Raw genomic sequence first — 21981 nt, 5'->3', positions numbered from 1 at the left:
CCCTTCCAACTTAGGTGCAATCCATCCTTCTTGTATAGGTTACTTCTACCCCAAAAGAGATTCCAATGATCCAAAAATGTGAATCCTTCCCCCATCATACACCAGCTCCTCAGCCATGCATTCATCTGTTCTATCCTCCTATTCCTGCCCTCACTAGCTCGTAGCACTGGGAGTAATCCAGATATTACTACCCTTGAGGACCTCCTTTTTAAAATTCTACCTAACTCTCTGTAATCTCCCTTCAGAGTCTCAACCTTTTCCCTTCCAATGTCGTTGGTTCCAATGTGGACAATGACCTCCTGCTGGCCCCTCTCCCCCGTGAGAACATTCTGCACCCTCTCTGAGACATCCTTGACCCTAACACCAGGGAAACAACACATCATTCTGCTTTTTCTCTGCTGGCCACAGAAACATCTGTCTGTACCTCAGACTACAGAATCCCCTAACACAATTGATCTCTTGGAAGTCGAAGTACCCCTCGTTGCATTAGAGCCAGCCTTGATACCAGAAACTTGGCTGTTTGTGCCATGTTCCCCTGAGAATCCATCACCCCCTACATTTTCCAAAACAGCATACCTGTTTGAAATGGGTATATCCACAAAAGACTCCTGCTCTAGCTGCCTACCTCTCTTACCCTTCCTGGAGTTATCCCATCTATGTGACTGTATCTGAGACTTTCCCCCCTTCCTATAACTGCCATCCATCACATACTGTTGCTGTTGCAAATTCCTCATCGCTTCTATTTGTCTCTCCAACTGATCCACTTGATCTGATAAGATTCGCATCCAACAGCATTTATGGCCGATATAATCCGCAATAACCCTTAAGCTCTCTTTAACCTCCCACATCTGACAAGAAGTACATATCACTGCAAAGGCCATTTTTGCTCCTTCACAATCTACAGACCCAGAAAATAACACCATCTTATTCCTCTACAAACACTGCCCCAGGTTAAATTAATAGCTATGGCTTATATTTTAAGTTTAATCAAGAGACTTATCTCCAAAAACATATAATCAAGAAAGAATCCACTATACTCACTACTGCAGCCTTTCTATTGGACAGACTTAAAACAACAATTAACTTATCTGATTCTGTGCTGTGAACTTCGCCCAACATTTCCTCCAAGATTAGTTGTGAATTTCACTGTTTGTTAATTTTCCCAGATGCACTCCGATGTCACAACAGTAAGCAACTGAAATTGATAAACAGATTACAAGCTGTGGCCATAAAGAGCTTAATTCAGGGAGAGCAGCTTGATGGGAAGCAGATAACACACTGGAGGGGAGTCGATGGCTTAGTGGTATTGTCACTGGACTATTAATGCAGAGAGCCAAGATCAGAGTGGTGCTGAAAAAGCACAGCAGGTCAAGCAGCATCTGAGGAAAATCAATGTTTCAGGCAAAAGCCTTAATCAGGAATGAGGCTGGGAGCCTCGGGGGTGGAGAGATAAGTGCGGGGAAGGTGGGGTGAAGGTAGCTGGAAGTGTAATAGGTGAATGGAGGTGGGGGTAAAGGTGATAGGACAGAAAGAAGGGTGGAGTGAATAGGTGGTAAGGAAGATTGATCTATGAGGACGGTGCTGAGCTGGGAGGTGGAAACTGGGGTAAGGTGGGGGGAGGGGATGTGAGGAAACTGGTGAAGTCCACATTGATGCAATGGAGCAATGGAGTAGCAATGGAGGAAGCCCAGGACCTGCATGTCCTGGGCAGAGTGAGAGGGGGAGTTAAAATGTTCTGCCACAGGGCGGTGCAGGTGTCCTGGAGATGTTCTCTGATGCGCTCTGTGAAAAGGCATCTGGTCTCCCCGGTGTAGAGGAGATTGCATCAGGAGCAACGGATACAATAAATGACATGTGGAAGTGCAGATGAAATTTTGATGGATGTGGAAGGCTCCTTTGGGGCTTTGGACAGAGGTGAGGGGGGAGGTGTGGGCGCAGGTTTTGCAATTCCTGCGATGGCAGGGGAAGCAGGGGAAGGTGGGTTGTTGTGGGGGGGGTCGTCGACTTGACCAGGCAGTTGCAGAGGGAATGGTCTTTGCGGAAAGCGGATAGGGGTATGATGGGAAATATATCCCTGGTGGTGGGGTCCGTTTGGAGGTGGCGGAAATGTCGGCGGATGATGCAGAGTTTGGCGAGGTGGAAGGGGAGGACTGGGGGGGGGGTTCTGTCCTTGTTGCGGTTAGAGGGGTGGGATTCAAGGGCGATGGTGCGGGACGTGAATGAGATGCGTTGGAGGGCATCTTCAACCACGTAGGAGGGGAAATTGTGGTCTTTAATTAAAGAAGGAGGCCATCTGGTGTGTTCTGTAGTGGAATTGGTCCTCCTGGGAGCAGATGTGGCGGAGGTGGAGGAATTGGGAATACGGGATGGTATTTTTGTAGGACGTAGTGTGGGAGGAGGTGTAATTCAGGTAGCTGCAAGAGTTTGTAAAAAAATGTCAGTGTAGAGTCGGTCATTGTTGATGGAGATGGAGAGGCCAAGGAAGGAGAGGGTGGTGTCAGAGATGGTCCAGGTGAATTTAAGGTTGGGGTGGAATGTGTTGGTGAAGTTATTGAACTAGATAATGTTCAAGGGACTTGGCTTCAAATTCCTGCCATGGCAGATGGTGGTCTTTGAATTCACTTTAAAAAAATCTGGAATTAAAAGTCTAATGGTGACCATGAAACCATTGCTCATTGTCAGGAAAAACCCATTTGGTTCACAAATGTCCTTTGAGCAAGGAAACTGTCAAGTGACTCCAGACCCATAACAATGTGGTTGCCATCTAACAGCCCTCGGGGATGGCAACAAGTTGTTGGCCTAATCGGTGACCTCCCCCCCCACCCCCATCCTCCTATGAATGAAAGAAAACATTCTCTACAATGTCACAGTATAGTTACAAAGCCAGTAACTTTATCTTTTCATTCATTCATGGATGTGGCATTGCTGGTTTGACCAACAATTAATGTCCATCCCTAGTCACCCTGGAGGAGGAGGATTGGAGCTGTTTTTTTGAACCACTTCAAGCCATGTGCTATAGATCGATCAAAAATGTCCTGCGAAGAGAGATCCTGGATTTTGACCCAATAGCACTGAAGGAACAGCAATATATTTCCAAGTCAGGGTGATGAGTGGTTTGGAGAGGAATTGTACTTGGTGGTATTCCCACATATCTGCCACACTTGTCCTTCTAGATGGAAGTGACTGTGAGTTGGAAGATGCTATCAGAGGAGCGTTGGTGAATTTCTACAGTGCATCTTGTAGATAGTAGCAGCAGTGTGTACTGAGTGTTGACGATGGAGAAAATAGACTGGATGCCAATCAAGTGGGCTGCTTTGACCAGGGGATTAACCTTCTGGAGTGTTTTAGGCAGCTGCACTCATCCAGGCAGCTGGGGAGCATTCCATCACACTCCTGACTTGCACCTTATAGGCAACTCTGATTTGAGGAGTAAGGAGGAGGGTTACTTGCTGCGGGATTCCTTTAGCTTCTGACCTGCTCACGTCGCTTTGGTATTTGCATGGCTCATTCAAACGCATTAAATATGGAAGAGCAACACACAGATGGAGCTAGAATTTCAGATTCAACTTATAACATCTGCAAGTGTCAAAACTCAACTAGCGCTGACTTCTGCATTGCTACCCAGGAAATTTGAATATTGTTGTCCATTTCCTGGTGGCCACCACCATTGACCAGTTAAAGAACTCAATTTACAGGTACCAGTAAAGACAAGGTCTCTAATTTTACATGGACATGTTCCTGGCTATTTCATCACATTTACCTCCCTCTCTAACCATCTCATCCCTTGTCATACAGTCTTTCAGTCTCATCTTCAACAATTTTTCTTCAAAACAATAACAGTGAATACTCAAAGAAAATTGAAAATCAATATTTTTGTTTTCACTGCCTCTAACATTCTCCAGAGTCTTGTTTGCAATGCATTTTCTTGGAAACTAATCCTAGAAGGGTAATCCTAGCAACAGGAACTCACTTACCCTTTGCCAACTACAACTTACAATTGTATAGTTAAATCGCATCTTTAGTGTACAGTAATGTCTGAAAGTACTTCACAAAGTTACAATTAAATAATGATTCACCCCTGAACTGTGTCTAAGAGGGTTGCCTTTATCATAGAATGGATCCATAAAGCCAACTAAGTGGCCTCCTAAAATAATGGAGTCAATCAATTTGGTTGTGAGATCACTCAGCGCTGTCTATTATATTTCACTTCTCTTGTCTATCACGCAATATAATTTCCTGTCAAGACGACATTGCATGGTCCACTGGGCAAGGTGTGACTTTATCATGTTCACGGTCTAGGTTTTTAGGTTTTTAACTTAATTGATAAGCAACCCGTTCAATGGGTTCAGGGCGGCACGGTGGCACAGTGGTTAGCACTTCTGCCTCACAGCGCCAGAGACCCGGGTTCAATTCCCGCCTCTGGCGACTGACTGTGTGGAGTTTGCACATTCTCCCCGTGTCTGCGTGGGTTTCCTCCGGGTGCTCCGGTTTCCTCCCACAGTCCAAAAATGTGCAGGTTAGGCGAATTGGCCATGCTAAATTGCCCGTAGTGTTAGGTGCAGGGTAAATGTAGGGGAATGGGTGTGGGTGGGTGCGCTTCGGCGGGTCGGTGTGGACTTGCTGGGCCGAAGGGCCTGTTTCCACGCTGTAAGTAATCTAATCTAATGAAGTAATCTAATCTAAAAACATACTATCATACCGCTCCAGGGTAGGTGGGACATGAACCAAGACCTTCTGGTCAAGAGGTATGGACACCCACCACAAGAGGCCTTTCCTAAGTTATTCATTACAAGTTTGTTTAATTAACTCAATTCAAAATTGCTGAGTGTTATGGCTGGATCTAACTCATCTCAGCCATTAATTCAGGCGTCGAGATTACTAGTGGACTAAAGTGATCACTGTGAGTCAGTGCGCATAAGGCACACAAGCTAAACCTTCACATTAATTTCACTCCTCCGCTGTTATACCTTAACACACCATTTTTGCCCCTGAAAATTCAATTTAACAAAGCTGTTATTCAATGGATGAACTGGAATTTTTCAAATCAGAACAGGAATGGTAGGAAATGCTATTAGACACAAGACACAAATACCAGGAAAATTACAGTAATCGCTCATAAGGTTCAGGTTCAATGCGATCTCAATGATCGAGTTCTGCTGTGTCATTCACCGTTATTTACTGCGCTCCACACAATATCCTGGGGAGCAGGTCCCTAGAGAACTGAAGCCAGGAGAAAAAAAAAAGCCTTCCATTTATATCAGAAACAAAAACAGAAGTTGCTGGAAAAGCTCAGCAGGTCGAGCAGCATCTGTGAAATCAGAATTAATGTTTGGGGCCCAGTGACTCTTTACATAACGTCTTTCAAAGCTCTTTCCAACTAATGACGTACTTCTGCAGTGTAGTGGCTATAGCAGTGCAGGAAACACGATTGATTTAACTTGATTGGTTGAATCACTGAATTATTTTGTCCCAACAGCCTCCTCCCCCAAAAATAACAGTCTGCACAAACTTAAACTAGGCACTTTGCGTGTTTAGAACATTAAACTCAACGGTCATAAAACGAGAGCCAAAATGTACCAAAGCAACCAGTCAAAAATGCTCTCACAATGCCCTTGTTATTGTTCTATTAAAATTTGGCATTACTTTCAGAATTATTTGAACGGTGAAAGGGAGAATGTGAGAGCAAAGATCTGCTTTAACCCGGTACAGGGGAACAAGATTAATGAAGCCGTCTTTCCAAAACCGTGTTCAAGATCTGTGACAATGCAACTCAGTTATATACGCCTTCTGAGACTCCAGGATGTTTGATGCACTTCTGAGGATCAACTACTGGGAATGTGAATGGACAGTGTTTTTCCCTCCACTGCACCTTTCCTGCATTAACTATTACTGAGGATCAAAGGTTTAGAAAAGTGAAAGGAACATTTCAAAGTGTAAAGAAAGAAAGGGGGGAATTTATGATACTCTGAGGTACATGATTACCAGAAGTATATTCCATACCAGATCATATAACTGCAGCATGCATTTCAATTAATGCTTTTAGATGCAGAAATTCATTCCAAGATACTTCACATCAATATAATCCAACAAAAACTAACATGGAGCTCCATCAGACATTATCAAACAAATGGCTAAAAGCTTGGGTATTGAGAGATTGCCTGTATCTCATGTCTTATTGAGACTGAGGGGTGACCTTATAAAGGGTTATTAAGTCACAAGGGGGATGGATAGGGTAAATAGACAAGATCTTTTCCCCAAAGTAGGGGAGTCCAAAACTAGAGGGCAAAGGTTTAAGGTGAGGGGGAAAGACGTGGGTGGCAATGTCTAGGCCAGCATTTATTGCTCATTTTTAATTGCTCTTGAGAATGTGGTGAGTCAGAGTTTGAATTGCTGCTGTAGTGGCTGGCAGCATCTATGGAGACAGAAACAGAGTTAACATCATGTCCAGAACGACGACTCTTCAGTAAAGTAAAAGAACTGAATAAGACACACTGGACTCTGTTCCTCTCTATAGGGGAGCAAATCATGCTTTTAATTTGCTACTGGTTGGTTCATGCAGCTGACAAAGACCACGTAGGAGAATGTAGGAGGACATGGTTAGTAAGTTTGCAGATGACACCAAAGTTGCTGCTATAGTGGACAGTGAGGATGGTTATCTAAGATTACAAAGAGATCTTGATCAATTGGAACAATGGGCTGAGGAGTGGCAGATGGAGTTTAATTTGGATAAATGTGAGATGCTGCATATTGGTAAAACAAGGGCAGAACTGAGACAATTAATGGTAGGGCCCTGGGTAGTGTTATAGAACAGAGACACCTAGGGGTTCAGATATCTAATTCTTTGAAATTTGCATCACAGGTAGACAGGGTAGCTAAGAAAAGGTTAATCACGCTTGCCTTGATTGCTCAGACCGTTGAGTATAGGAGTTGGGACATCATGCTGAGGTGTACAAGACGTTGGTGAGGCCCCTTCTGTAGCATTACGTGCAGTTCTGGTTGCCCTGCTATCGGAAGGATATTATTAAACTGGATGGGGTTCAGGAAAGATTTATCAGGATGTTGCTGGGACTGGAGGGTAGGAGTTATAAAAATGGGCTGAATAGGCTGAGATTTCTTTCACTGGAGTGTAGGAGGTTGAGGGGACACCCTATAGAAGTTGATAAAATCATGAGGGGCATTGATAAGGTAAATAGCAAGGGTGTTTTTTCTAAAGGGGGAGGGTGTTCAAAACTAAGGACCACACTTTTAAAGTGAAAAGAGACAGTTTAAAAAGGATATGAGGGGTAATTTTTTTACGCAGAGAGTGATTCATGTGTGGAATGAACTGCCCAAGGAAGTGATGGATGCTGGGGTCGCTACAGCATTTAAAAAACATTTGGATAAGTACATGAGTAGGGAAGGTTTGGAGGGATATGGACTAAATGCAGGCAAATGGGACTAGTTGGACCGAAGGGTCTGTTTCCATGCTGTATGATTCTATGACACTATAACAGAGTGCAAATGCAAATTTTGTAACTTTGATGTTAATAAGGGGATGGCATGTCCGAACTGGATCAAATGAGAGTTAAACTTTCTTTGGTGATACAGTTTCCGTCACCAGTCCCCAAGTGTCTACACTTTTACCCTCTAATCTTTCCTTAGCCTCAAAGTTCTTTTCCTTTAAAGCATCTTCTCCATGATTGTTTCATTACCAAATATCTTTGCTCCTCCTCCCTAATTGCTCCCTCCTTGGTTTGGCATCTCAAGTCCTCAACAAGTGAGGGTTGGGAGTATGAACCAAAAGGTGTAAGTTGTTGTTGTACATTCACATAGCCAGTCATACTGATTGCTCTTGGAGCTGTCATGACAGCAACGATGAGTGGAGTCGCAATGTAACCAACCTCTCTTGCATTTTTCAGAGGGAGTTCTCTACTGTACAGCATCAAGTCAGAGCAGATTCACCCAATGCAGTGACTCACAGATGGGAGTTCCGAGGGTGTGGAAGAAATTAAGAACTCCATTCGCAAACTACTAGAAAATGATTAGAGATCTGATTTTGCAAACTATCCATCCCCCACTCTATTGACTTGAGTTTGCACATACTTTGCAGAGGTAGGTAGGTTGCCAAGCAACAGAATGCAGAAAGGTGGTAATGAAGCTGTTCCCTCTTCAGCACGGCAGCAATAAAGCCTTCCAAACTGCAAGAGACAAGTTTCCTCAAACAAAAGGCATCCCTGATTTTATTTCTAAATAATTTTTCATAGAATTCTGAGAAAATCTTGAATGACTTTCTGACAACGATAATTGCAGCATTCATTAAATACTTCGGACTGTGGGAAAGCATGGAACTCTGGCAACATTGTCAATAAAATGAATGAGGAGCCCAGCCAAGATGTATGCTTAAACTGTTCACCAGGACTTCAGCCAATAGGCTGGTCCCTTGGTATAACATCCACATTGCCTTTTAGATGAGATGAGAATACCAGATCTTGCCTTATCTTTAGGTGGACATTAAAGATTGTATTGAATCACAGGGAGAACAGTTCAGCTGGAGCCCTGGGCAATATTCCTCCACCATACAGAGACTGGTCAAACATTAGGGATTGTGCCATGTATAAGTGTAACAGCACGTTTGCCAATAGAGCAGAATTGATTGGACTATAGTTAATAGTCCTGTTGAAAGGACTAATAACAATGTGCTAATCTAAAACAAGTTCCCTCTTTTAATGTTCTCTCTTTGCTGCTCTTTTCAAGGCAAAATACGTCCTATTCAGAAGATCAACAGAACCCATTCCCTCAGTAAGTGCCACATAGGCACAGTGTTCTACTTTTACCATTCAAACCCAGTCAAGTAGACACCACATCACGAAAACAGAAGCTGACGATATTAAATTGAGTAAATACCATTGAAGGAAAATGTGGTTAACTTTCAGAAAAAAATGTCTCATGCAATGTTTAGATTCATTTCATGAGGTTTCAAACAATGTCAATGTCTGCGTCAAGTAAACGCATGATCAAATTGTTTCTTCTGTAGCCTCAGGATTAAAAATTACTTGATTTATTCCATTAAAGTGGCACAAACTCTTACTTGCTTGGCAACAGCTTTGGTGATGGACTGAAATCAAGATTTTATTTTCTCTCAGAGTAACGCACTGGGAAAACAGTTGAGTTGCTTCCAGTATTGTGAATTGTCACTCTTGCTGTCAGTACAGTTGGTTGCTATGGAGTAGGTGTTATAACAGAGGTCTATCCCAGCAACACAATGGCATCACGGACACTCAACTCTGCTATATTAGCAAATCCTGATTAATTCAACAAACACAGGAATTGAAGTCTTTATTACAGCCTTGCCATCACTGACAGTAGCTACTAGGTTCTTAACTTTCCCAATCTTAGACTACAAGACACAAGAACAAAAGCTGGCTATTTGGCTCATTGGATCTGCTCTCCCATTTATTGCAATCATGGTTGACCTACTCATCCTTAACTCCACCACCCTTAACCTTTGATACCCTTCCTGATTAAAAACATCTCAGCCTTGAATATACTTAACACAACCTCAAAAGCTCTTTGCTGTAAAATCCACAGATCCAATGTTCTCTGAGAGAAGAAATTTCTCCTCCTATCTGGCCTTAAATGTGCAACCTTTTATTCTGGGATTATACTCTCTGACCCTAGACTCCCCCATAATGGGAATCAGTCTCTCAGTGTCTACCTTGTCAGGCCTTTAAGAACCTTCAATAAGGTCCCATGTTTCTCAACTCCAATGAGAAGAGGCCCAACATATTCAATCTCTCTCCATTAGACAATCCCTCCATACCCAGGATTAACGACTACTTCTCTCTCTTTCTCTCTCTATATATATCATCGTCACATCTAAAACATGATCTCCCACCCTCCAGCGCAGAAGGTAAGTCAAGCAATGATTGCTTCACAAATCTCTACGAAGATCCACTGACATTGCAAACTCTTTGGTTTCAGACTGTCCTGCTTGCTGCTGGTAGAACCATACATTTCCAGCTTGAGCTAATACATATCCAGTCAAGATTAAAGTATGGTGCTGGAAAGGCACAAAGGGTCAGGCAGCATCCGAGGAGCAGGAAAATAGATGTTTTGGGCAAAAGCCCTTCATCAGGAAATGATTTTTGATCGAAATGTCGATTTTCCAGCTCCTCGGATGCTGCCTGACCTGCTGTGCTTTTCCAGCACCACTCTAATCTTGACTCTAATCTCCAGCATCTGCAATACCCACTTTCACCTAATATGAATCCAGGCCAGCAGCAATACTACAACTACAACTACAACGACAACGACGACGACGACAACAACGACAACAACGACAACAACGACAACAACTTGTATTTATATGGCACCTTTAACCCAGTAACAAGCTCCAAAGCACTTCACAGAAGTGCTTTCGAATGGAATTTGGCAATGAGCCATCACTGAGATTAGAGATTTGCAGGAGTGATGGGGCCACCAAGGGGTTACATACAAATTCGGATTGGGCCTTGGATCCCTTTAGCTTGCTCTTCTATTTAACACGATCATAACTGATCTGATTGTGAATGCCGGATTTGAGGTTACAGAAAAACATTTCACCCCCTTGGCTTTCTAAGAATGACTACACCTCTGTCTTTGAAATATTCAAAGACTCTGCTTCTAAGACATTTTGAGGAAGTGACCCATGACCGTCTGTGAGAAACAACGTCTCCTTATCGCCATCCTAAATGGGTGACTCCTAATTTTGAAATCAATGGCCCTGAGTTCTCGATTCTCCCTCAAGAAGAAACATCCCTTCAACATCTGCCCTGTCAAGCCCTCTCAGGACCTTGAGAGCTGCAAAGGCCAAGGGATTTGGACAAATGTATCTTGAAATGGGTGAGAATTTTTTGACTAATCATTGATTGCGTTGGTTAAGCCATAGACAGTGAGACATTTATTTGATCGGAAGAACTCTTTTTATGATATGAATATATGTTTATTGGATTTCACAACAATGAGAGTGTATTGTGTAGAAGCCAAGAAATCTGTTGCAACACAACACCAGCAAAGAAATTGTTCTTGGCAGCTTAACGGTCAGCAACTTAAAATAGCTCAACAATTCTACTCATCAGCACAACAGTGCCGCTGATGTAAGGGAAGTCTGAGGAGGTGAACTTATGATGACAGTTTCATCAGCTGCCACTTAGAAAACTTCCAGAGTTATTATTGTAGTGTCACCATAGTCTTACCAGACCATAGGGGCTGCTCTCTCAGTACAAAGAAGCAACTGGTAGTGATTTAACCTGAGGGCCGCCAGACCTCAGACAAGGGAAGACATTGAGAAGGTGAGTCCATCATGGTAACCTCAAACCGCTGATGGGAATTGAATGGGAATTGGCATTACACTGCTCGCAAACCAAAAGTCCAGCCAACTGAGCTGAACCAGAGGGGAGAGGATACTAATGCAGAATGTAATGGAATACTCTCCACTTACCTGAATGAGTGTAGCATTAAAAATGCTCAAGAAGCTCAACACCATCCAGAGCAATGCAGCCTGCTTGTCTGCAACCCACTGCAATGCTACCATTGTCAGCACTGACTCTCTCACCACGGGCTCTCTCAGTGAGGGTGTGTGTAACATATACATGATACACTGCAACAATACACTGAGGTCTCTCTAACAGCACCTTTTACAGCCTGCACTCTCTGTTGTCTGGAAAGAACACGACCAACCAGTAATTCCTCTCCAAACCACTCACCATTGTGACATGGAAAATACACCAACATTCATTCACTGTCACTGGGTCAAAATCTTGGAACTTTCTCCCTGGCAACACTGTGGGGTGTACCCATAGCAGATGGACTGCAGCACTTCAGACAGTTGGTTCCACCATCACCTTCTCAAGGGCAAGAGGCAGCCAGTTTATAAAGAAGGTGAGAGTTTGGATGAAACAAAACCACAACCAATCCCCAGGTTGTAAACAGGTTCCACTGATAAGTCAATTTGTACTCAAGTCAAAACACAATACAGGATAGCTGCTTGTAAGTACAAAGAAATGTTCACGTCAGATCTTTAAAATGAATATTAATATACCTCTGTATGGGATTTTGTTCATAAGTTGGACAGTCATAAGTCAGGGACTGCCTGAAACAGGCAAGTGTATGCCTGGACTTGGTCTAAAAGAATTTAACTCAAGAGTATAACATACTTGGTAAGAGGATACTCATTTGAAGAGTTGGAGAATGCTTGATATGCTGAATTCTATGGAACTCACTGATGAAGGACATTTACTCCAATTCAAAATTCACATTAACTGGGCTTCCTTACCACTGCAACATATACAACCTTATCCAACAGCACTGGTAAAGTATGCAAGATACACAGCCATCTCTCACACACACAGCTTTGTAGCTGCTCAGCATTCACTGAGATACAGGTAAGCAACACACAGGATTGATCATGTCCCATGATTACAGAGAACTGGGGATCAAGACTGGGTCACAAAATGTAAAACCCACGAAAACTGCTCATGAGCAAACCTGTTCAATCATCTGGTGGTAAAGTCAGGGAGGAGCTGACAAAATCTGATAGCATGGCACTCCCAATATTTCCTGATAACCAATTCAGTCACTTTTTAATCAAGTCAAAAATCATATGACAAGCTTTCAGACCCCTGCTCCTTCTTCAGGTAGCTAGTGTTTTCAAACAAACCTGTTGAACTGTAACCTCCATACCACATTTTAATAAGCCCCATCTTCACCTTTGGTAGACTCAGAGGTGATAGCACCAGGCAGTGAAGGTATGACTCACCTGTACAGTAAGCGTTAAGCAGAGCTCGCTGATACGATCATTGTCTGAATATGCATAGCTTTTAACTCCTCCTTGTGTTTTACAGCAGTAAACCATCACAGCCCTGTAGCTTCACAGCCAGCTTCATTCTTCAACGCACAAAGCAAAACTGCATTCGCAATGACCCAAAGCACAAGATCCAATGAACTGTGGCTCCTTTACCGAGTTAGTTTGCTTATTTAAATATATTTGGGAATGTAGGAACAGATGTAAACTTCTCGGCTCATCAGACTGTTTTGAAATTCAAATAGTTCATGGCTGATCTGTCCTTCAATTCCATTTACCCAGTTTTGCTCTGTAATGCTCTCTCATTAGGGAGAGAGATGACTGGTGGTCTGAGGTAAAAACAATGACTGCAGATGCTGGAAACCAGATTTTGGATTAGTGGTGCTGGAAGTGCACAGCAGTTCAGGCAGCATCCGAGGAGCAGCAAACTCTGAGGGTCACCATGTCTCAGCTGAGGGGAGAGGTTGAGAAGGAGGGTCCTTAATATAACCTCAGCTGGTGTAGGCATTGAACCTATGCTGCTGGCATTACCCTACACTGTAAACCAGCCATCCAGTCAACTGAGCTAACTGACTCATTTTGCTCCATATTCCTCAATACACTTTCCCAGCGAAATGTCAAATGAAAATAATTTCAATTGACTCCCAGGATCCAGAGCTTTTTGGGGGAGATCATTCCCATTACCCTGTGAAAAGGTGCCAGGTCAGGTTACTGCAGAATGGACTATCTGTGATGACATGATTATACTGTTTCTGAATATCTATTTCCATAATATGAAATATCTTCTCAAAAGTTACCCTATCAAAAGCCTTAATCAGTTGAAACTACTTGATAAAGGTCAACCCCCATCGTTTCAAACACAAGGGAAGTTACATTTGTATAACTTACCCACGTGATGTTACCCTTTGCTATAACATCATAAACCCTAGTATAATTTTTCCCAGTCGCTACTGTACCCCTTCAAAGCACATTGGCATTGGAAATGTCTGGGAGTTTATCATATTGGTGACTAATAATTGCACTCCTCTGTTATTTTAACTGAGATAGCCTTTCTAAAATAAAGTGAGATTATTCATAATGGTGCTTTTGGTAATTGAGATAAAATGAGAGGAAGCGTGACAGGAAATGAATATGATACTTGCAGGAGGCAAACAGCATATGTAAGACTTTTACGGTCTTGGTTTGAATAGTGAACAGAGCTATGCAGTATGTTTGTATACAGTACTAAAATAAGTTTACTTTATTATTGTTATTGAAATGATATCACCAATTGCACTTCTAAGACAAATGTTTTCCTGTAAGTTATGCTCAACATCAGCCCCATGGATGGAGCATTTTCCATTTTTAGTGCTTATTATATGAGTCAAGCATTTTTATCTTCATTCTTTCACGTGTTGTGGGCGTTGCTGACAAAGGTTACCGTTTGTTGCTAATCCCTAACTGCAATTGAATTGAGTTAGGCCGATTCAGAGGACACTTTACACTCAACCATGTTGCTCAGTCGTTTGTAGGGCAGACCAAGCAAGGATGGAAGGTTTCCTTCCCTAAACGATGACTTTAACATCGATAGTTGTCGTCATTACCTGAGACCACCTTTCAGTTCCAGATTTATTACTGAATGTAAATTTCACCAACTGTCGTGGTCAAATTTGAATTTATGTGCCCAGAGCATTAGTTTGGGCCTCTACATTACTAACAGAGCGACATAACCACTATGACCATCTTTCCCCAGTTGACAGCTAATCACAGTAATGGCAGCCTAACCCTAATGTTAATCCTGTCAAAGATCATTGTAAATTCCCACCTGTCTCACTGATGTCCTTCAAAAGGAACAAACTCTGCCCTCCTTACCTGGTTTGCCCTACAAGTGACTCCAGACCCACAGCAATTAGGTTGACTCTTAACTGTCCTCTGAAATGGCTTAGACAGCAAGGGCAATTGGGGAGGGGGCAATAAATGCTGACTTGGCTAATTAAGCCCACACCCAATGAATGAAACAAAACCTTGGATTCTATTATTCTTTTTATTCTTTTATTCTATCAGCCTGTTCAGATATAGTATTCCACACCTCCGGTGCAGCTGGGACTTGAACGCAGGAGTCCTAGCCCAAAGCTAGGGACACTACTACCTCTGTGTCACGTAAACCTTAAAATCCAGGTTTTTAATTAAATTCAAATTTCACAGCTACTTGACATTATCAGGACATGAGCCCAGGTTCCTGGATACCAGCTCATGTGCATTTACACCCTTGACTCCTGGGTTCGGAATCAGATGCACAGTGATTCTCTCTTCTACCCAACAAACTGAAACTTCATTTTAATGTAGCATTAATATGACTATAGATTGTTAGAATTTTTTGAAGAGGTAACAGGTAAGTTAGACCAGGGAACTCCAGTGGATGTTATCTATCTAGACTTCCAAAAGGCCTTTGATAAGTGTCTCACGGGAGGCTGCTGAGTAAGGTGAAGGTTAAAAGGTCCTTTTTTGGAATGGCAGCTGGTGACAAGTGGTGTCCTGCAGGGTTCAGTGTCGGGGCCCCAGCTCTTCACTTTAGAAATAAATGATCTGGATGAAGAGACTGGGGGCATTCTGGCGAAGTTCACCAATGATACAAAGTTAGGTGGTCAGGCAGGTAGTTCTGAGGAGGTAGGGAGGCTACAGAAACATTTAGACAGTTTAGGAGAATGGTCCAAGAAACGGTTGATGAAATTCAATGTGAGCAAATGTGAGGTCTTGCACTTTGGAAAAAAGAATACAGGAATGGACTATTTTATACACGGTGAGAAAATTCATAAAGCCAAAGTACAAAGGGATCTGGGAGTGATAGTCCAGGATTCTCTAAGGTTAACTTGCAAGTTGAGTCCATGGTTAAGAAAGCAAATGTAATGTTGTCACTTATTTCAAGAGGGTTGGAATATAAAAGCAGTGATGTGCTGAGACTTTATAAAAGGTCTGGTTATGCCCCATTTAGAATACTGTGTCCAGTTTTGGGCCCCACACCTCAGGAAGGACATACTGGTACCGGAGTGTGTCCAGCAGAGATTCACATGGATGATCCCTGGAACATAGGCCTAACATACGATGAACGGCTGAGGATCCTGGGATTGTATTCATTAGAGTTCATAAGGTTGAGGGGAGATCTAATAGAAACTTACAAGGTAATGCATGGCTTAGAAAGGGTGGGAATTTGTTTCCGTTAGATGGGGATACTAGGACTCATGGGCACAGCCTTAGAATTAGAGGGGGGTCAATTTAGAACTGAAATGAGGAGACATTTCTTCAGCCAGAGAGTGGTGGGCCTGTGGAATTCACTACCACAGAGTGCAGTGGAGGCTGGGACATTAAATGTCTTCAAGGCAGAGATTGATAAATTCTTAATCTCGCAAGGAATTAAGGAATATGGGGACACTGCAGTAAGTGGTGTTGAAATGCCCATCACCCATGCTTGAATGGCGGCGTGGACTCGATGGGCCAAATGGCCTTACTTCCACTCCTATGTCTTATGGTCTTATTCCTACCTTCCACAGCAACAGCACATACTCTGAGCGAGGCTATTCACTGCAGACCAAGTGTGGACAGTTCTGTGATTTAGCTCCTTAACTATGAGGAAATGGCTTCTGGCCAGGCAATCCTGAATTATTTCAAAAGTGGCCGTCAGTCTGGATTGGATTCAAACATGGATAAAGGTCAATGTTTCAACCCAGCCTGTCTGTCAGCCAGGCAGTCATGCTTCAGACATTGTACCAGATTAACACATCCCAATGTTGCACGCAACCCTTCCAGGGGACGGAGTGCCATTAAGAGGTTGGCCAGCATGAATCAGAGACAAGCATTCTGGATAGATCAAGTGGCATAAACAATAAGATAGGTGATGGATTAGTTAAAGGTCACAGAATAAAATGGATTCAGATATCTTACTGAAGGGACATATTGCTGGATATATGATTGTACAGATTAAACACAAGGCAGGTTCCCTTTAGCATACAAAATGTTCAAAATTAACAATTAGCAAGACTGAGGCTCACAGCCTACTATGCATTCAATAAGGTCACACAACACCAGGTTATAATCCAACAGGTTTATTTGGAAGCACTAGCTTTTGGAGCACTGCTCCTTCAAACAAACCTGTTGCACCATAACCTGGTGTTGTGTGATTTTTAACTGTGTCCACCCCAGTCCAACACTGGCTCCTTCACATCATACATTCAACAAGGCCATGACTGGTTTGAGTATTCCTTCTCTGCCTGAAATCATTTCACTCCTTTGCTCATCAAGAATCCATCCCCTTTGTCCTAAAAATATTCAAAGACTGCTTTTGTGGAAGAGTTCCAAAGACTCATGACCCTCCGACAAAAAAAAATTCTCCCATCTTTCTCTTCAATGATCAACCCCTTAAATTTTAAACAGTGACCCCTAGGGTTAGATGCTCCCACAAAAGGAAGCGTTCTCTCTAAATTCACTCTGTAAAGATTCTCTAGGATCTTGTATATTTCAATCAAGTTGCCACTTGATGAATACAAACCTAACCTGTCCAACCTTTGCTCACATATTCCAGGTATTAGTCCAAACTACTTCCAATATGTTTATGTCCTTCCTTAGATAAGGAGACCAGCACTGTATACAATATGACAGATGTGGTCTCACTAACACTTTGTATAACTGAAGAATAACCTCCCTACTTATTTTGTATTCAATTTCCCTCACACAGTTGTATTAGTTTTCCTGATTACTTGCTATGCCTTCATATTAAACTCTTCATGCGCTCAGAGACTTGCAGCTGATCACCACTTAAATAACCTGCTCCTTTCTTATTCTTCATTCCAAAATAACCAGTCTCATGAATTCCCGCATCATATTCGATTTGCCAGATCTTTACCCAGTTACTTAACCTTTGGTAGCTACGTTATGTCCTTTGCACAATTCAGTTTCCTACCTATCTTTGAGATGTCAGCAAATTTAGCAACCATACATCTTGTCTTTTCATACATCAGTTGATAAATTGTAAAACAGCTCAGAAGTGACCCTTGTGTCATATGACTTGGTACATCTTGCCAACCAGAAAGTGACCCATTTATACCTACTGTTTCCTCTCAGTCAGTCAATCTTTTTTCCCCATTTCCAACGTTACCACCAATGACATAGAACTTACAGGCAACCCATTATTATCCTTCCTTTACAATAGATAACACCTATTAGCAACACATTTTATCTCCTCAAAACATATTCTCCACTAAACAATATCAAAATGTACAGAAGGGAAACTTCTGGACCAACACACCCTAGGACCTGATTTATTTTTCCAGCAGACTTTCTTTAGGTTTCTGATACTGACTGCTTCCAAGAGGTTTAAAGTACACCATCTGGGTTGCTGTTCAGCTTTTACCATCTTGAATGGGCAAAAATAAAATTTGCAGTCTGTGCAGAAGGAAGGTTTCTCTCAATGTCCCCCAGCTTATCCACTGCTGAATGCCAATCGATAGCCCTCAATTATACAGAAGGGTACTCGGGTGAAGGGGAGGTAGAGCGTACAGGTTGCTAATCCTCCAGGATCGCCCAGCTATCTCACAGGATGAAACATTCATCTCCAATATACAATGACGAATAAAGAAATAAAAAGCTTAAACAAAACTCTCTACACCTCTATTTTTTGAAAGCTTGTGTTTATTAACTGTAAAAATGTTGGAGATGGAGCAGAAAACTGGGTTTGACTAGGTGGGCCAATACAATGTCCAGAAATATGTCCAACCATAACAAGGTTGGGGGAAATGGGTAGAGAATGCTTATATGACCAGGCTCAACTGTGATTTCAAATTGAAAAGCTCACAGTTTTTAATTGGACAAATTTACAGGAGTGGCCAAGGTTAATGTCCACAGACAGTGCTCCAGTAAGGAACGGGATGTTCAGTGCTCGAGGACCACAATGAAAAAAGGTTTTAAAAAAGTCAAAGAAATAAAAGGGCAATGAAAACACAAGTCTGCTGCCAATGTCACCCAACAGATGCAGTTAAGTGTCAAGTCCCAGTGAGTTAAAGACTCTCCATAAATCATCCCCAGCATCCAGAAAGCTGCTCATATCACAGGCCCTGCTGCTCCTGTCAAAATGCAACTTTGCCAACCTCTCAACACAAGAGGGGCCCGATTATTTTACAGTCCTAGGGTAAAAGCACTGGCTCCAGGTACCAACTCCAAAACAAACTCAAAGACAAGAAATCATTCCAAATTTCTGCACTGGGTACAAGGCCGGCAGTGTGGACCTTGGACTCACAAGCCATCAGCTCTGGCTGGTGGGGTCGAATGAATACAACCGGCTGTAGGGGCCTGAACCATGACATCTTAAGGACCATGAGAACACAGTTACCTACCCCAATGCGACAAGCCTGGTCGTTCAGCGCTTTGATCCACGTCCTCTGCCAATTGTCTCTGAAGGACTTGAAGGAGAACAGGGAAGTGACGAGGCGCCTGAGCCCCGAGCCGGAGACGCTGTCTTCCCGGGAGCAGCCGAGTTTCAAGAGAGAGCTCCAAATGCCCAGGCTGGCAGGAGGACGCTGCCTGTCCCCGGCGCCTCGCCTCCAAATCCCGAAGGAATACTGCACCAGCCAGGTCAGGACGGTCACGATGGAAGCTGCGAACAGAAGCAGGAGGGCGAGCCAGCCGGCGTGCTGTAGGAGAGCCGGCCCAGAGGAGCTGCCGAGCAGGCTGAACAGCACAGACATGACGGGCATGCAGAGAGGGGGCCGCCGGGCTCAGACATAAAGAGCACAGCCGCGCAGTCCGCCTCTCCAATTTGACAATCCCCCGCCTGGATAAAGTGTATCCTTTCCCGGCGACACTGTAACAAGCGAAGCAACCCCTCCTCCCTTGCCTGCCGCTAGATTCACAGCAACACCTCACACTCGCTACATTGTATCGAGGAGGCAACTGCAACATGAAACGTTGCAACTTGACAGCGACAGAGTCCCCCCCCCCCCCGGGCGGCAGCGATCCTTAACGAGGTGATCGATCCATTGAGGTCCTGGGTAATGCTCCCGAGGCTGGAGCTGAAATTGCTGGCGTGGCAAGAACCACCAGGTGATTTCCCGGGACGGCCGCACTGGATCCCGCCCTCCCTTCTCCAGGAGACGCTGCTGCTGCTGCTGGCTGTAATTCTCCGTGTCTCTGATTAAAACGGCAGAGTCAGGCACAGAGCTTCCCCTCGCACCCTGCCTGCTCCCGGGCTCAGCCCGGAGTCGAGATGGCTCCGGCCCAGCATTCAGAGCGCTCCACCCCCCCCGACAAATACACACGCCCTCCCCTGACACACAAATACACACACCCCCTCTCCCCCCCACATACACACAACCCCTGACACACAAATACGCACACCCCCTCTCCCCCCCACATACACACAACCCCTGACACACAAATACACACACCCCCTCTCCACCCCCACATACACACACCCTGACACACAAATACACACACCCTCCTCTCCCCCCCACATACACACACCTCCTGACACACAAATACACACACACCCCTCCCCCCAACATACACACAACCCCTGACACACAAATACACACACGTCTTCTCCCCCTACATGCACACACCCCCTGACACACAAATACACACACACCCTTCCCCCCACATACACACATACCCTGACACACACATACACACACACACCCTCTTCCCCCCCCACATACACACACCCCCGACACACAAATACATCCATACACAGACACCCCTCCCCAACACACACACACACATTCCCCCAACACACAGATACAGACACTCACACACTCCCACACAGACACATCCTTACACACATGCCCACACATAGACACACCTCTGCACACATCCTCACACAACCCCCTCCACATACACCCAGTGACACACACCCACCACCACACACAGACATACACCCACACAAATACACCCCACACACCACCCTCAAAACATCCTCACACACATGCCCACACATAGACACACACACAGACCCCCCCACATACACACCCCACACACAACCCCCCACAGAGACAGGCCCCCCCCCCACAACACACACAAACCCCCATACACAAACCCCCCAAGAGGTGGGGGATGGGAGTGAGGGGTGGGGGAATGGAGGGTGAGGGGTGGTGGAGAGGAGATAGGAAGAGGGGAGGTGGGGAAAGGGAGATGGGGAGGGGAGAGGGGGATGGGAGTGAGGGGTGGGGGAATGGAGGGTGAGGGGTGGTGGAGAGGAGATAGGAAGAGGGGAGATGGGGAAAGGGAGATGGGGAGGGGAGAGGGGGAGTAGGGATGAGGAGAGGGGGATGAGGGGAGTGGAGCAGCAAAGAGGGAAGGACAGGGGGGAAGATAGCAGGGGAGGGAAGAGGGTGAGGAGGGGGGGAAGGGAAGAGGGAGTGGGGAAGGGAAGAGGGAGTGGGGAAGGGAAGAGGGTGAGGAGGGGGGGAAGGGAAGAGGGAGTGGGGAAGGGGAGAGGGTGAAGAGAGGGAGGGGGAAGGGAAAAGGGAAGGGGTGGGGAGAGGGTGAAGAGAGGGAGGGGGAAGGGAAGAGGGAAGGGGTGGGGAGAGGGTGAAGAAAGGGAGGGGGAAGGGAAGAGGGAAGGGGTGGGGAGAGGGTGAAGAAAGGTAGGGGGAAGGGAAGAGGGAAGGGGTGGGGAGAGGGTGAAGAAAGGGAGGGGGAAGGGAAGAGGGAAGGGGTGGGGAGAGGGGTAAGTGGTTGAGGGGAGGAAAGGGTGAGGATGAAGTGGGGTGTGAGGATGAAATTAGTGGGAGGGGATGGTGACTGAGAGAGGGTGAAGTGAGGGGAGAGGGTAGGGTGAAGAGGGAGTAGTGGGGCGTGAGGGTGACGGGGGAGGGGAGCGGGTGAGGAGGGAAAGGGGAAGGCAGGGGAGACGGTGAGTTAGGGAAGGAGAGAGGGTGAAGTGAGGAGTAGGGAAGAGGTTGTGGTGGAGGGAGGGGAGGATGATAGGGTAGGTGAAGTGGGGCAGGGGAGAGATGGGGATGGGGAGAGGGTGAAGTGGGGGGGGCGAGAGGAGAAGGGAAGGGGGAGGGTGAAGAGGGAGAGGGGAAGGAGGTCGGGAGGGAGCAAGGGGAAGTGGTGGAGGGGGAAGGAGGAAGAGGGAAGGGGTGTGGGGGAGACGTTTGGGGGTAGGTGGAAGGGAGGAAGTGATAGGAATG

The 21981-nt window shown here is 44.8% G+C and overlaps 1 protein-coding gene across 2 annotated transcripts in view; it reads right to left on the bottom strand.

The window, feature by feature from the left end:
* c2cd2l (c2cd2 like) overlaps window positions 1–20071 on the bottom strand; it is a 161479-nt gene extending 141408 nt beyond the window's left edge. For both annotated transcript variants that reach the window (XM_072593312.1, XM_072593314.1), the window contains exon 1: window positions 19183–20071. In XM_072593312.1, the coding sequence (XP_072449413.1) occupies window positions 19183–19542 (360 nt within the window). In that variant the 5' untranslated portion in view covers window positions 19543–20071. The remainder of the gene's footprint in view (window positions 1–19182) is intronic.
* Between the last annotated feature and the right edge of the window lie 1910 nt (window positions 20072–21981).

This window comes from Chiloscyllium punctatum, chromosome 23 (assembly GCF_047496795.1).
Source record: "Chiloscyllium punctatum isolate Juve2018m chromosome 23, sChiPun1.3, whole genome shotgun sequence".
Classification (NCBI taxonomy): Eukaryota; Metazoa; Chordata; class Chondrichthyes; order Orectolobiformes; family Hemiscylliidae; genus Chiloscyllium; species Chiloscyllium punctatum.
Note: the sequence above shows the minus strand (reverse complement) of the source record. Positions and strands in the feature narration are given on the sequence as shown.